General features: G+C 40.2%; 1 protein-coding gene across 6 annotated transcripts in view; it reads right to left on the reverse strand.

The window, feature by feature from the left end:
• TTC23 (tetratricopeptide repeat domain 23) overlaps positions 1-17,511 on the reverse strand; it is a 110,969-nt gene that overhangs the window by 62,494 nt on the left and 30,964 nt on the right. For all 6 annotated transcript variants that reach the window (XM_027083198.1, XM_027083199.1, XM_027083197.1 and 3 more), the window contains 4 exons: positions 16,022-16,221; positions 6,987-7,110; positions 3,882-4,032; positions 3,567-3,692 (listed from right to left, as the gene is read on the reverse strand). In XM_027083198.1, coding sequence (XP_026938999.1) covers positions 3,567-3,692; positions 3,882-4,032; positions 6,987-7,110; positions 16,022-16,201 — 581 coding nt within the window. In that variant the 5' untranslated portion in view covers positions 16,202-16,221. The remainder of the gene's footprint in view (positions 1-3,566; positions 3,693-3,881; positions 4,033-6,986; positions 7,111-16,021; positions 16,222-17,511) is intronic.

The following is a 17,511-nucleotide window of genomic DNA, read 5'->3' on the forward strand; positions in this document are numbered from 1 at the left end:
CAGGACCCGGCCAAAAAAAAAAAAAAAAAGTCTCTTGTCCACTTTTCTATTCAGTTGTTTGTCTTTGTTTCATTGATATATAGGAGTTCTTTACAGATTCTAGACATGAGCCCTTTGTCAATTATATGTATTACAAATATCTTCTTCCTCTTTCTTCTTGTCTGTGGTATGAAACATATGGTGATTTAAGTATAAAACAATATAGCATCAAGCAGAAGGGAAGAGAGAATTAACATACTCAAAGTCCCTTACATTGTCCAGAAAGTGGTTAATTGGCTAACTGCATTAGAGTGTAATAGGTCAGGGATACAAGCGACATATTCTATGGTAATCACTAGAAGAAAAATAAAATAATGTATAACTTACCAGTTAATAGATAGGGAAAGGGATGACAAAAATATTTGACTAAACTAAAGGAAGGCAAGAAAGAAGAAAGCAAGGAACATAAAACTGGTAGGACAAAAGGAAATTTAAAAACTCAAATATATCAGTAATTAAAACAAAAAAAATGAAGATTGAAAATTAAGAGATGGAAAAAGGTATTATAGGAAAATTGTTACCAAGAGAGCTAAAATATCAATTTTAGTATCAGGCAAAATAGATACAGACATAGGGGACAAAGAAGAACAATATATACTCACAAATAAAATAACAGATTAAGAAGACAGGCTGTTTAATTCTACTGCCACCCAACAGAATATATCAGAATATATAAAAAAATGACTGGCAGAATCATGGGAAGCTACAAATGGATCAATAATTATAGTTCGAAATTTAAGCACACTTACCTTAAAAGCTAATGTACCAAATTGGCAAAAGGTAAAAATATATATAAATCTGAGTAACAGAATTAATAAAGTTACCCTAATACAGATTTATTAGAACCTTAAACACAACAGGTAAAGAATACAATTTCCTTTTGTAGCATACTTGGAACATTCACAAAAATTGACTATGGACTAGGTCACAAAGGAAGCTTCAGTAAATTTCAGAGAGTTGATACTATACAAATATGTTTCTGCCCACAATGAAGTAAAATTAAAAATCAGTAACATCAGAATATCTTGAAAGAATCCCATATATATGCAAACTAGAACACATATCATTTGAATAATATCTGGATTAAAGAGTAATTTATAAACTAAGTTATGTGAGTGATAGTGCTACATGTTAAAACATGTGGGATAGGTTAAAGCAAGACTCACATGGACATTTTGGAGAATATCTTTAATATTTGGGTGGGAAACTCTCAAAGCATAAATCATAAGGTTAAAATTAATGGATTTGACTCTAGAAAAATTAAGTTCCATGCCATGAAGAACACCATAGACAAAATTAATAAATGAGTGATAGATATAAGAAAATATTTGTAATATTGTTAATTTATAATATATAAGAAAATCTCAATTATCAATAAGAAAAGCACAGGAAACCCCAAAAGAAAAATGAGAAAGAATGCTAACAGGCTATTCACAGAAGGGGAATCCAATGGCTAAGCAGTATATGAAGAGGTACTCAAACTCACTAATAAGAGAAACATAAGTAAATTGAAAAGTAATTAAATAGTACATATATGCATCAAGGTGGCAAAGGTTAGAAAGACCAACAATGACAAACATTGTTGGGGATGTGAGAAAACAGGAACCCACGTGCCCCACAAGTGGGAATGCAGATGGGTGTAGCAATTGGCCAGTGTGTGGTGAACTTGAAGTATGAGTGTACCCTGTGACCATGCAATCCTACCCTTAGAGTATAAACTCAGAAAAGTCTCTCTGAGCCTCCTAAGTGGAGCTGCACAAGGATGTTCATGGCAGCACCATTGTGGGAGCTGGGAACTGGGGATGAGCTGAATGCCCACTGCTAGGAGGACAGACAAGCACAGGATGGCAGATGCATTCTATGGAGCACAACAAAGCAGCCAGCAGCAACAACTAAAAACAGTGCTGAGTGGACAAAAGTGAGAAACAGAGTGAGACACATACTGCAAATTTATATAAACCTAAAACATATAAATACAGAAAACAATGCTATTTATTATTCAGAGAAACATATTTAAAGACATAAATCATTGTTTAAAAAGGTTATCTATGATCTGTATGTGACAGAATGAGAGTAAGGATCAGAGATGGAAGGAAAAAATCAATTTAAAAAAGCATATCAGGGACTTTCCCGGTGGCGCAGTGGTTAAGAATCCGCCTGCCAGTGCGGGGGACATGGGTTCGAGCCCTGGTCCGGGGAGATCCCACATACCGCGGAGCAAGTAAGCCCGTGTACCACAACTACTGAGCCTGCGCTCTAGAGCCTGCAAGCCACAACTACTGAGCCCTCGTGCCACAACTACTGAGCGCTCGTGCCACAACTACTGAAGCCCACGTGCCTAGAGCCCGTGCTCTGCGACAAGAGAAGCCACCTCAATGAGAAGCCCGTGCACCACAATGAAGAGTAGCCCCCCACCCTTCCCGCAACTAGAGAAAGCCCACGCGCAACAACGAAGACCCAACTCAGCCAAAAATAAATAGATTAATTACTTTTTTAAAATGTTAAAAAAAAAAAGTGTACCAAAGGTTTGCATGGACTGATGAATTCTCTGCACTTCATATCCAAAAACACTCCCAAATAAACAAATTAACAAGAGTGGACTTATGATCACAAAAATATCTTTAAAAGCATGAGTCAAAGTTAGTCCTTCCCAGCTCCCATTCATATGGAAGCATTAGGTGTGCTCCTTCAGGGCCCTTTCCTTCTTAAAATGAGTCCATTGGGTCCCTGAGTTCTCTTGGGAATCAACCTATATGTATAGTCTGATTATTAACTTACACTGAATTCTTCCAGGCTTGGTTAAAGGCTGCCGCGTAGGTCTGCTGGGGATTCTCTGCCTCTTCTAGAATAGACCTTTCTCTGCCCTCTTCCTCCCACAAACACATCCTTCCAAAGAGTGGGTACATTCTCTGTCACCCCACTGCTCTGGGGAATTGGCTTGGAGTTGGCCTTTGGAGAGGGATAAATGTGCTGACTAACCAAGGCCCCTTCTCCCTCAGGCTCCAGCCACTATATCTCTTCCACCTGGATTTATTTGGTGAGTGTGGGTTGGGGGTAGGGAGAACAAGGAACAATCTTCTCATTCTCGTGGATTCAGATATCTCTAAGATCTTTCTCCTTTGAGTCCCTAATCGTAAAATCAATGTATTGAAATATTTTAGACTAGAACAGTAGGGGAAAAAAGGAAGATGGGGGTGTGGGGAGGGGAGGGAAGGAAACAAGGGCGGGAGGATAGGGGCAAGGAGAGCAGGCAAGAAATAAAAGTCAAGAGAATGACATCAGGACTCTAGGACCCAGGGGTGGGTATGAGAGCACTACACATTTAGTGAAGAGTGCCACTGACGTACATGCCTTGGTTGTGGCTGCTCTGATGTGACTGTCGTCCTCCTCTTTTAATTCTGGACAATGGCCATGGAGAAGCCACCGACACAGCACCATGTAGAAGCTCCTCCTGCCTGAAGACAGAGTCTTCTGGCAAAGAACCTCCAGGAATCACGTATACAAAAAGTCCTAAACTGAAAACTTACTGTGCAAATGACAATTTGATCTGCGTTTGAATTTCTATCCATTCTTCCTTTATAATCCTTCCACATTGCAGCAGCTCCTTTGAAAGTCTCTCTGCTTTTGTCAAATTCTCTGAAGCTTCCTTAAACCTGAGTTGTGTTCAGGAAACTTTACACTTGGTGCTACATTCTGGGGCCCTAGTTCCTGGATATCCTTGGCTCTCATACTTCCCATCACCCTTCCTGAGTCACCTGTCATCTTTTGATTTGGCCTTAAAAATTAACTATAAGCATTATGAACGGTATTTCTATTTGTAAAGATTAGAGGCAAAAGGATACTTTTGAAGGGAGAGTAAGGCTCTCCCCATGGTATGGAATAACTCAACCGAACACTTGAAAACATCTGTATTGTCATTGTAGGGATGCACAATGGAGTTGGTGAGGATTTCTTTGGCTTTTTCTGCATGTTGTTTTGCTTGCAGTGACAGTCCTGTGGACAAAGAAAAAGAAGTCTCAGTTTCTCTTTCATTTCAGCTGGACAGGAATATAGTTATCTCTGGCCAGGGAATCTGATGAGGTCTCCTTCACATATCATCAAGTGGCACATGGAGATATATCGGGACAGCATGAAATACGATCATGACTATAAGAAACAAAGAAGTGTTTCACACCTAGGACTCAAGATAAAAAATTTTTCCCACAATGGTCTTTTTAGAAATAATCAGAATGAGCAGGAATTGAACAGCTTTGAAACTTCACCAATATCAGACGTAAAATGTTATGAATAATTATAAAAAAACAAACGGAATACAAAGACTACAGCATTCTGGGAAGGAAATAAAATATTCATGAATTTTAATCCTGGCTTTGTGACAGCAATCTTAATGAAATACTAAAAATTCTGAATCTTCTGCTCACCCATCCATAATCATAACTTTAGAGAGTTATTTTAACATAATACAAATATGATGATATCTATAAAAACTGCCAAACAATTCCAATGAGGTAAGGGGCTGATGTGCTACAATCTCTTATTTCTATGTGGTAATAGACTGAGATGAATCAAATGAAGTTTAAGAACAGTTACTACCAAGAACTAATTCCCGGTGGGTTCCAGCGTTCTTCCATTGGCGTATTCATTTGTGGTAAAGGTGACACTGAGGATCACTATTTAGGTCTCAGGTTTTTTCATTTTCCCATATCCCCATCTTCTTCCCCACAATGACACACCCTTCCACCCACATCCTAATACTCCTGGTCTTACGTTCTTCATTACATGGAATTGTATCTCAAATCTCTAAAAAGAGCTGTCAAATTATGAAATTCATTCTGTTCCTATGTTTATAAAACAGAATATATTTTCTGAGGGAGAAAATCCAGGGTATGCTATTCCTATAGGAACACTTACAGAATTTTGTCTTGTTTTTTTTAAAAGTACACAATCAACCTACCAGAAATTTATTAGTGCCAATAATGTATGCAACATTATAAAAGACATGATGAATTCTGGTCCATTTCCTCAAGAAACTTGAACTCAATCTACAAGAGGCAGCATGGGTTGAGGTTCAAGAACACTAGCTCTGAAATCAGACTGCTCAGAGTGAATTCCCTGCTCCACCACTTACCTGAAATGTTGGCCCCAGCTTCCTCGACTGTAGACAGGGATAATAACATTACCCACCTCATAGCACTGTAGTGAAGATTGAAGGAAATTATACATGGAAAATAGCATGGTGCCTGGCACTCAATAAGACCTTAATAAATAGTAGATACTGCTTTTACTTTAAATTGAGAAAGAAAGACTATAATGCAGAAAGGTAGCAGACTGTAGAAGAAAAACATCATTAAAAAAAATCCCTGATGCTAGGACACTGGTACTGGCAACCAAAATCCTAGGTCTGAGCCTCACATCAGCTATCTATTAACAGTGTGACCTGAGGCAAGCTGTTTCAATTCAAAATAGTTGTTTCCTCTGAATCTAGAAAATAGTGGGTATAAGGGTATGGTTTGAACTAGATGATCTCCAACGTCCCCTCTGGCTCTAATAGTCTTTTTTTTTTTTAATTTTTATTTATTTATTTATTTATATTTATTTTTTGGCTGTGCTGGGTCTTCGTTTCTGTGCATGGGCTTTCTCTAGTTGCGGCGAGCGGGGGCCACTCTTCATCATGGTGCATGGGCCTCTCACTGTCGCGGCCTCTCTTGTTGCAGAGCACAGGCTCTAGTTGCGCAGGCTCAGTAGTTGTGGCAAATGGGCCTAGTTGCTCCGCGGCATGTGGGATCCTCCCAGACCAGGGCACGAACCCGTGTCCCCTGCATTGGCAGGCAGACTCTCAACCACTGTGCCACCAGGGAAGCCCCTCTAATAGTCTTTGATCTAACAGGTAGGAGCAATCTATAATCAGATTTGGCTAAATTTATTGGGTGGCAATTGTGTGCTTAGCATTGTGGTGTTTTTCACTTCTGTTTATTTATTCACTGGGCCAATCCTGGGAAGTCAGTGCCATCATATCATCTCATTATCATCACTTTTCAATTGAAGAAACGGAGTACAGCGATGTACTCTTGTCCTAGGTTGCCAGTCCATGTTTTTGCCTTCTCTGCATCCACTCTCCCTTCCCCTGTTTTCTTTTGAGGATGCCCAGCCCCTGCACACTCAGTCCTTGTGATTTAGCCAATGCCAGCCTCTCCCCAAGGATCCAGTGGAGCCAAAAGGCAGGTCTAGCCAATCAGACTTTTTCTTGTCTTTGGCATACAACCCACATCAGCCCAATAAGAATCCCCAAACCCTGAGATTTTGGAGGAGAGACACTCTTTTTTTCCTGGGAATGCTGAGGAGGGAAACCTAAAGCTGCTGGCAACCTTGCTGCCACCACGTGGGCAAAGTTTGGCTAAGAATGGAGCCAATACAGAGAAGAACAGAGTCAAGTGGTGCGAAAATGGAGGAACGGAAATCTGATCACACTGTTTGAAAACGTGGATCTGGCTAAGTCTACAGTAAGTTTTACCCCTGGATTTTTAAGTGTATGGGCCAATGAATTACCTTTTGTTTATTGTCAGCTTGATTTAGCCTCTTTTTTTTGGGGGGGGGTGTCACTTATAGGCAAGAGACTTTCCATCAATACATATGTGAATGGATCCTATTTTAGGCCTCAACTCTACGCCCTGGGCCATTTCTACAATGCCTTCAAAGCTAACAAGTTAATTATCTCCCAAGAACTACTTTTAAGATCATAAAAAACAAAACTCAGAGGGCTAAAATCTTCCTTCTCTTTTTTACATATTGTATTAAAAAATCTTATTGACTCTTTGTGAGAGGAAATAGTTCTCAATGTGTAGAGAGGAGAATGTCCAAGAAATCCTGATCCTTCTAAAGTTAAGTCAAATTTGAGGAAAAGAGCAGAAACCAACCAGTCAATCCTCCTCAGCCTGAGGCAGACTCACCTTTCAGCTGGAGGTAGCCCTGAGCCAGGTTAACATGCGCCTCGGCCAGTTTCCAGTGTGAGTCACCATAGCAGATCCTCGTCAGCGCCACACAGCGCACAAGCTCCTGGAGAGCCTGTTTATACTGGAGGAAGGGGAAATGGGCTCACCAGTTAGACAGCAAAGCACAAAATCAACTTGTATTTTTATCCATTCAATATACACTTACTGAGTGTTGATTATGGACCGGGCATGGTTTTAAGGACTTGTGATACATTAGAGAACAAAACAAAGATCTGTCTTGGATGGCAGGATATTCATCAGGTCGGGTGAAATAGACAATACACATAAAAAAACCAGTAAAATTTATAGTACATTTAAAGTTATAGTCAATAGTGAAAAACGTTATGGAGTAAAGACGCTGCCCATTGATGAACAGCTACTACGTATTCAGGTACAACAAGTGGGCGAATGGTGATACTTTTCAAATAACGCCCGTTAGTTCTCAATTCAAACACCTTCTTTAGCAGCTGGGATATTAGCACAGCAAATGAGGTCAGCAGGACTTTACAAACAGATTTCATTAAGGGATTAAAGCACATTTTCATCTGGAGCCAGGACAAAGAGAATAGCGAACCATGGATTCTAGCTCCAGGTCAGCTTAGAACAGCAATACACTCAAAGCAAGACTGGTAGTTTTAAAATACAGCTCCAAAATTCTTTGATACTCCTTCCATACAGAGATGGTGGTCTATGTCCCCTTTTCCTTGAATCTGGGTTTTATGACCGTTTGGCTAAAAGAACATGGAGGAAATGATGCAGTGCCACTTTTTAGACCCAATTCTTTTTTTTTTAAAATATTTTACTTATTTATTTGGTTGCACCGGGTCTTTGTTGCGGCAGGCAGGCTCCTTAGTTGCGGCTTGCCAGCTCCTTACTTGCAGCACTTGGGCTCCTCAGTTGTGGCATGCGAACTCCCAGCTGCTGCATGCATGTGGGATCTAGTTCCCTGACTAGGGATCAAACCCGGGCCCCCTGCATTGGGAGCGTGGAGTCTCAACCACTGTGCCACCATGGAAGTCCTAGACCCAGTTCTTAAAGAACTGCCAGCTTCCACTTTTTACTCACTCTTGGAACTTGTTATGGGCTGAATTGTGTCTCCCACCTCCAAATTCATCTGTTGGAGTCCTAAGTACTTCAGAATATAACTGTATTTGGAGAGATGGCCTTTAAAGAGGTGAATAAGGTAAAATGAGGCTGTCAGGATGGGGCCCTAATCTAATATGACTGGTGTCCTTGTAAGAAGAGAAAGGGACACTAGGAATGGGCACACACAGAGAAACACGTTGTGAGGACGCAGTGGGAGTCAAGGAGAGAGCCCTCTGAATAAAATCAACCCTGCCAACACCTTGACCTTAGACTTCTAGGCTCCAGAACTGTGAGAAAATAAACTTCCTTTGTTGAAGCCAGCCAGTCTGACGTATTTTGCCATAGCAACCCCAGAAGACTAGTAACCTAACCACCATTCCATGAGGAAGCCTAAGCGGCCCCACGGAGAGGCCTACATGGAAATGTTTTGGTGGCAGCATCAATCGGTCAACCGCAGGACTACGCCACCCTGCCATCAGATTCTCCACACGTGTTGAGCCCAGCTGATGCTGCATGGAGCAGAGCTGACCAGATCTCACTGAGCTCTGCACAAATTGTGCATTCATGAGCAAAATAAATGGTTGTTTTTGTTTTATGCCACTAAGTCTTAGAGTGTGATACAGTAATAGAGAGCTGGAATAGCAAAAGAGGAGGTGGGAGGTACAAAGCTGAAGGGGGCAAAGCAGAGAAAGAACTGTAAGAACAAGGACAGAGTTATGGAAAAGACCCAGCAGAAGACCCAGTACACCCCCAACCCCTACTCCCCCGGTCAATGCCTAAGCTCAAAGAACCTGCACTTCCACAAAGTTCCCATGTGAGTTAGAAACACTTTCATCTTGAAACAACATTCCTCTTGACAAAAAATTCATACCCAGACAGTTGACCACAGGACAGTTGCTTTTCTGACCTAGCAAGAGAGGCTGGGGAACACTGTGCTCACTCCATAGTGATGAAGGAAGATGGAGGTGTGGCTTTTTCCTATAGTAACATTTTTCTTATTACAAAAGTAATACATGCTCATTATCAAAATACAGGTGAGCAAAAAAAAAAAATCACCTGCCATCTCACCCCTTAGAGACAACTAGGCAGCTAAATTTCTCTCTATCCTTCATTCCTATGAATCTATCTATACATATTTTTTCCTTTTAAAAATAGGCTTATAAGCTACATATAGGTTTGCAACTTTTCACAATTTGTGAACATTTCTCCATGTCATCTTCTATGATAATAATTTTTTATGGCTGCATAGTATTTTATTGTATGGATATATTATAAGTGAGTTACTCAACCAATAGCTATTGAGCACTTAGGTTGTTTTAAAATTTTTTCTCTCTGAACATCCTGTGTGGATAGATTTGCTCATATCCATAAGCATTTCCTTTTTCTTTTTTTTATAGCATTCTTTTTTTTATAGATATAAATTTATTTATTTTATTATTTATTTTTGGCTGCATTGGGTCTTTGATGCTGCATGCGGGCTTTTTGTAGTTGCAGTGAGCAGGGGCTACTCTTTGTTGTGGTGCACAAGCTTCTCATTGTGGTGGCTTCTCTTGTTGTGGAGCACGGGCTCTAGGTGCACGGGCTTCAGTAGTTGTGGCATGTGGGCTCAGTAGTTGTGGCTCGTGGGCTCTAGAGCACAGGCTCACTAGTTGAGGCACATGGGCTTAGTTGCTCCGTGGCATGTGGGATCTTCCCGGACCTGGGCTCGAACCTGTATCCCCCTGCATTGGCTGGAGGATTCTTAACCACTGCGCCACCAGGGAAGCCCCATAAGCATTTTCTTAGAATGAATTCCAACGTGACAATAGAGTAAAGGATGTGCAAAATCCTGAGGCTTTGCTAGAGTTTGCTGGAGTGCTTCCTCGAGAGGCTGCTTCCATCCACACCTCCCTTACAGCACGGTGTGTGAGCAGGGAATGCCCCTTACACAGAGCCAAGCACTAATTGGGGTCTAACTTGCCAATTTGTCAGTTAACTTATTTCTCCTTGTTTTAGTTAGTGTTTTTTTTTCCGCAAAGCTAGTGAGGCTGAACATCTTCATGTGTTTATTGGCTTTCTGTAGTTCTTCTTTTGGGAAACATCTATTTATTGCCTCTAGAGACAGGAAGTTTAGGGAATAGCTTCCTTGAAGACACACAGCAAATGAATACAGTGTATGAGAAAGAAAGAAGTGACGAAAACATTGAGAAGTCTAGATAGACAGTTTGCCAAAAAGAGAGGAGGATCTGATCTGATGGTGAATCTGTCCCAACCACAAGTTTCCAAGGAAGGGCTATATGCAGTCTGAGAGTCAGCCTCCCAGAGCAGAGCCTTGGTCCTCACTACCTGCATCGGGGACCAGGGCACAGAAAGAGCAGCCTGTCCTCCCTCTGCTTTCATATTTGCTAGGATGTGTAGTCCAGATACTGCCTTTTGATTTTCCAACCTTTATCCTGCCAGTTCCAGTGGCTTTAGCCAACAGGCATGGGTAGCAGGTAGACAGAAGAGAAGCATCAGTAGGAAGACAATTTCAGAACTGGGATGAGCCTTGGAAATAATCTAGTCTGATCACTTCAATTTAAAGAAGAAATGTAAGGCCAGAGAGGTGAGATGATTTATCACCGAGTGGTAGAGTCGGAACTCACAGTCAAGCTCCTTGATGCAAAGTCCAGATCTCTTCCCACAACATCATTCTTGAGTTACCTGAATTTCTTAAACTTCTTAATATTAAAATATGCAACTCTGAGGATCAGTAAGTCTGGCCATACATATTTTAAAATGGGTATTAATACCCAGATCTTGGTGTCTAAATATCAATGCTATTCTCTTCTAAGAGGAACCAGCATTCCCTGAATCCACAGCTGGAGCAGGGAAATACAAGATGAACCTGAAAAATCCGATTGTGTCGGAAGTTAAGGAAAGAATCATGGGAACATATCAAGGACTCAGAAGCCAGCTTGAAGGGGCTCCCTCTGGCAAATACAAAATAATTTAAGTTTTGACGACAATAATGGATTGTAACATATTTGTAAAACAGGATTTCTTGAACCCACAGTGATATAAATAAATGAACAATAAAGTGTGAAGAAGGAAAAGCTCTTCCTCATAAAAAGAATGCCAACAAACAAATGTTGAAAGAATGCTGAAGTCAGAGAATCACCATTTGACAAACATCATAGTAATAGTTAATTCAGGTGAGAATCATCAATGGATGCTATAAACTAGGGGGTGAAGTTTTAATGAGGAATAGGATGTGTTCACAGTATCAATGAATCTCCCCACAAAATATTAATTACAAAGGGAAGAATAATAATTCTACAGTGAAAAAACCTGCCAGATAGCTCCTTAACCAAGCGATCAAATTTAGCCTCATAGTAATGAGACAAACGACATCGTACACCTCCTAATATGATGCACTGAGAAGGGCCCTATGTCAGGTCTGTGGGATTTCTGCCCCAAATGCATAATCTGAATCCAATCATAAGGAAACACATGCCAAATTCAAATTGGGAGGTATTCTACAAAATAATTGGAGTGTATATTTGTGGCCCCTGCCAAATTCATATGTTGAAGCCTTAATTCTCACTGTAGTATTTGGAGATAGGGCCTCTAAGGCTGTAATTAGGGTCAAATAATGTTATAAAGGTGGGGCCCTGATCAATAGGATTAGTGTACTTATAAGAAGAGACACCTTTCTCTCCCCCTTCCCCCACACGCACAAAGAAGAGGCCATGTGAGGACACAGCTAGAAGGTGGTGGTCTGCAACCCAAGGGGAGAGCTCTCACCAGACGCCAGCCCTGCTGGCACCTTGATCTTGGACTTCCAGTCTCCAGAACTGCGAGGAGTACATTTCTGTTGTGTAGGCCACCCAGTCTGTGGTATTGTATTACAGTAGCCCAAACAGACTAATACAGTACTTTTCACAAATACTAAGATTGTGAAAGACAAAGATAGCCTAAGTAACTGCTCTGTTGACTATAGTCAACATGACTTCATGGATTGGACCATGGCTGATTTTTTTTCTATAAAAGATATTATTGAGATAATTTGAGAAATATGGGTAATGTTTGTAGATTAGATAATAATATATATCAATATTAATTGCCTAATTTCAATCATTGTACTATGGTTATGTAGGAGAATATCCTTCATTCTTGGGAAATAGGCACTGACGTATTTAGGGGTAAAGGATCATACATTTGTAAATTACTCTCAGATATTCAGAAAAATAATGACAGAGAGAGAGAGTGAGAAATAAAGAAATAAAGTAAATGTTAACAACTGGTATATCTTGTAACTTTTCTGTAAGTCTGAAAGTATTTTAAAATAAAAAATTACCAAAGAATGGTATTTTAAGAAGCAAATTATGTCATATTAATACTTTCCTAAAAACATTAAGGCTTCCTAGAGCACTTAACTTAGACCCGCAAGGCAGGTAAGCTGCCTCTCCAACTACATTTCATGTCAGCCTGAAGCTTCCTATCATCACTTCAAACATAGTCATGCTCATGCCAAACTTATAAATTTTATGGCTGCTGTTCCCTCTCCCTAGAACTCCTTTTCCTCAGCTCCTCCATGTTGGCTCCTTCTCTTCTTTAGGTGTCAGCTAAGATGTCACCTCCTCAATGAGGCTCTCCCTTACCTAAGATAGGTCCACTCTGTTTCCTCCATAGCACTTAGCACAATCTCTACTTCACTGGTTTATTTACAATGTCCCCTCAGCTCCATGAGGGCAGGCAAGCTGTTTGTCCTGTTCATTGCTGAATCCAAGGATTCCTCATCTGAACGGCAGAACACAAAAAATGCTTTGATATCATTCTAGATGCATAGAAGAGAAGTTAATTCTTTATATACACCAAATGCAGATGGCCAACAGACACATGAAAAGATGCTCAACATCACTAATTATTAGAGAAATGCAAATCAAAAGTACAATGAGGTATCACCTCTCACCAGTCAGAATGGTCATCATCAAAAAACCTACAAACAATAAATGCTGGAGAGGTGTGGAGAAAAGGGAACCCTCATACACTGTTGGTAGGAATGTAAATTGATACAGCCACTATGGAAAACAGAATGCAGGTTCCTTAAAAAACTAAAAATGAAACTACCATATGACCCAAAAATCCCACTACTGGGCATATACCCAGAGAAAACCATAATTCAAAAAAACTCATGCACCCCAATGTTCATAGCAGCACTATTTACAATAGCCAGGACATGGAAGCAACCTAAATGTCTATCAACAACCTAACTGTCTATCTTCTTTATCCAGCAAATGGATAAAGAAGATGTGGCACATATATACAATGGAATATTACTCAGCCATAAAAAGAAATAAAATTGGGTCATTTGTACATACATGGATGGACCTAGAGAGTGTCATACAGAGTGAAGTAAGTCAGAAAGAGAAAAGCAAATATCGTATAATAACACATATATGTGGAATCTAGAAAAATGGTATAGATGATCTTATTTGCAAAGCAGAAATAGAGGCAGAAACGTAGAGTACAAACGTATGGATACCAAGGGGGAAAGGGATGGGGTGGGAGGAATTGGGAGACTGGGATTGACACATATACAGTATTGATACTATGTACAAAATAGACAACTGATGGGAACATACTGTATAGCACAGGGAACTCTACCTAATGCATTGTGGTAACCTAAATAGGAGGGAAGTCCAAAAGGGAGGGGATATCTGTACATGTATGGCTGATTCATTCTGTTGTGCAGTGGAGGCTAACAAAACATTGCAAAGCAGCCATACTCCAATACAAATTAATAATATATATATATATATATATACACACACACACACACACATATATATATATATATATATATATACACACACACACACACACCCCAAATGCCTTAGGGCATTAAGGCTTAGTTCTCTTGCAGACCTCTGGTTGAGAAAGGCTGCCGGCTGAGGCTGACATAGCACCCAGCCTGGCACATAGTAGGTACTAAATAAATATCTGCTGCATAATGAATAAGCACACCTTCAAAACTGAATTCACACCTTCTCTCCATAATCCTGGTCTTCTTCCTGTATTCATTACAATAACAAAGGGCTCTGACAAGCCTTGGGTCACCTAGGCTGGCTGAGCCCTAAGTCAGGAATTGCACACACCCCTCTCTGGCTCACTCTTGCCTCTCCAACCCCTATGTCCCCCCCAGTTACCAGGTTTCATTGATTCATATTTCCAAATTCTTATCAAAAGATCTCAGCATTTTGCAACTAGAGATTATCATACTAAGTGAAGTAAGTCAGAAAGAGAAAGACAAATACCATATGATATCACTTATGTGTGGATTCTAAAATATGACACAAATGAACCTATCTATTAAACAGAAACAGAATCACAGACATAGAGAACAGACAGGTGGTTGCCAAGGGGAAGGGGACTGCGGGAGGGATGGACTGGGAGTTTGGGATTAGCAGATGCAAACTAATAAATATAGAATGTATATATATTTATATATATATAGAAAAAATATATATATAAAACAAGGTCCTACTGTATAACACAGAGAACTATAATTAATATCCTATGATAAACCATAATGGAAAAGAATATTAAAAAAAGAATGTATATATATATGAATAACTGAATCACTTTGCTGTATAGCAGAAATTAACACAACATTGTAAAAAAATACTTCAAATAATTAAAAAAAAAGATCTCAGCATTTCTACTGACTCTGCCATATTTCAGGCCTTTGCCAGGATTATTGCAAATATCCTGCAAACTAGTCCTCCTCCTCCAGTTTACCTCCCTTCTCTTCCTCCACCACCCAGTTATTTGAGGTCTGAGGGATCATTCCAGACACTCAGACTTGCTCATGACCCTCTTCTGCTTATGATCCTATGACAGTCTCCAGCACCCTGAGAAGAAAATCTAAACTTTTCCTGGGTGTTGAACACCTTCTGGTCCCAGCTCCTGTTCAAAATCCAACCTCATTTGCTGCCCTGTGTAACTAAAGTCTCCATCCCAGATAGTTCCAAATAGTTCCCCAAGCAGCCTGTGCACCCTCAAACCCACAACTCTTGCCCATCTGCCACCTCTGCCCAGAACGCTATTGTCCTCTCTCCTACCTGGGGCCAGCTCCTAAGTACTGTTATCAGTGCAGTCCAAATAACTCCCATCCCAAGAAGCATGCCTTAAGTGCTGTCCCTCCTCCAACTCCAGCCCATCCCTCCTCCCCTCACTCCCCATGCTTTGCATCTATACCACCTAAGCTTGTGTTTGTCACAGAACTTAGGCTGATTACCATTATCCATCTGTCTCCCCAACCAGACCATGAATCCCTCTGAGGCAGAGGCTGTAGCTTTCCCATCTGTGCCTCCAGCACTTGCACAGCACCTGGCACACATTAGGTATACAGTAAATTTTTGTGAATAAATGGACAAATAGGGTCTGACACATAAGAGGTGGTAGCGAAATACATATTGAATGAATGAGTAAATGAATAAAACTTTGAAGAGAGATGGGAAAGAAGTATACAGAGAACAAGATTAGGAACCTAAGAAATATAAGCTCCATGAGAGCAGAAACTTCATCTGCTTTGTCCTGTATTCCAGTGCCTAGACCTGGCACACAGGAGGAGCTCAATAAATATTTACTGATTGATGGAAAATGACTGTAGTAGGTCAAATCACAACCAGTCAGTCTAGTGTACACTTGTCAGAGGTCAGGGAAAACTTGTTTGTTCATTTGTGCACTCATTCAGCAAACATAATGTTGACTGTGCCAAGTGCTGGGCTTGGAGTCCTGAGGTACTACACCCACTCACACTATGAAAAAGGCACTGTCATATTTTCTCTTGTACCAAAATCCTGAGGGTAGGAATGCAACCTAAAGTATCCTACTTCTCAATTACCAGAGTACAGGTATAAAAAGAAAGGCTCCTTACTTACCTCATGACTGCTAGAATAGGACTTTGCTTTCTCTTCACAGAGGTGGAGTTTCTCTCGAGGAGGCTGAAACAGTGCTGTCTGAGGCAGCTTGTTTTGGAGCATTTTTCTAGGTGTTATGCTGACGGCAGCAACAATTTCATCCAGGTGGTTGGATATGTGAGTTCCCTGTGATTCTTGCATATTTTTATATACATTATCCTCTAATTTTAAAATAAGGAAACGAAGGTGTTAATGGTAATTTCCATAGCTACTTTTAGAAATACACATTTTTTTCTAGAAATTGAGACTAGAATCTAAGAAAATTTCAACACTATACTCATGACTTCTTTGAAATAAGTAGCATTCTATCCAAAAAGATCCTAGTGGCTAGTACTAACTTCTTTCAGACTGATTTCAAGTTTTAACTAGACCAAACATTCTTTGTTCTCACTCTATATTATATGTATATATATATGTATATGTGTATACACACATACTGATATATTTTATATATATGATATACGTATCTATATGTTATATATGGTATATATGTATATGTATATATATCAGTAGGAATCAGCTGAGCCCAAACAGTTCTCAAAGAGCTCAGATTAGATCTGTTGAATCCCAAGTGACCTTGAAAACAGGAAAAAATGACATGTTAAACTTTCACTTCCAGCCAAGATGGAGTAATAGGGATGAGATTTATCCTCTTGCCCGAAGTCACCAGCCAGTTAACAAACAACAACAACAATAAAAAACAACCTATAGGCAAAAAAGGTATGAAACAATGGTTTTCAAGAGACAGGACAACAGACCTGAGAAATGGAAAAAAGAAACAAAGTGAGACCCATGATTGCCCCAGGTTATTGCTTTGAAAAAGTTTCTAGAACATGCAGGGTAACCCAGAATTACCCTGTGGGCTATCTGAGTTGAGGAAATAGAGTAGAGCATCTGGGGAGACCAAGGTGGCTGGAGTTCACAGGACAGATTACTAGAGAGGATAGAGTTGCACAGAGAGGACCCCAGAGATTAGCACCCCTCAAGTATGGGGAGAGAATACTGACCAGCATGTGTGTAAGAAAACTACTTGAGTCTGGAGGAAGACTCCTCTAATAAGATTCAAAGGAAGTGTCTGGTGCTCACCAAGGCTGGTGCCTGTTCCCACTGACTAGACTGGAAAAACTCATAATTCGTGAGGTACACGGTAAAATATTCAGAAGGGTTTTGTCTCAGTAATGGGGATTAGCCCTAGAGTGAACCCTGCTTAGATCCACTTAACAAACCATGAAAGTAAGACCTAAAAGGATAAAACTGTTTCCGAGTAACTTAACTGTATCAGAGGGCAAAACTCAAGGATGTTCATAGGAATGCAAAAATAGCCAGCATTAAACAAGGTAAAATTCATATAATCTGATGTCCAAAGAAAGATCACCAGGCATGCAAATAGGCAAGAAAACATGGCCCATAATGAGAAGAATAATCAGTCAAAACTGACCCAGATATTAAGT

Source organism: Aethalodelphis obliquidens, unplaced genomic scaffold, assembly GCF_003676395.1.
Source record: "Aethalodelphis obliquidens isolate GAN/ISIS:26980383/991018 unplaced genomic scaffold, ASM367639v1 scaffold49, whole genome shotgun sequence".
In the NCBI taxonomy this organism is placed as follows: domain Eukaryota; kingdom Metazoa; phylum Chordata; class Mammalia; order Artiodactyla; family Delphinidae; genus Aethalodelphis; species Aethalodelphis obliquidens.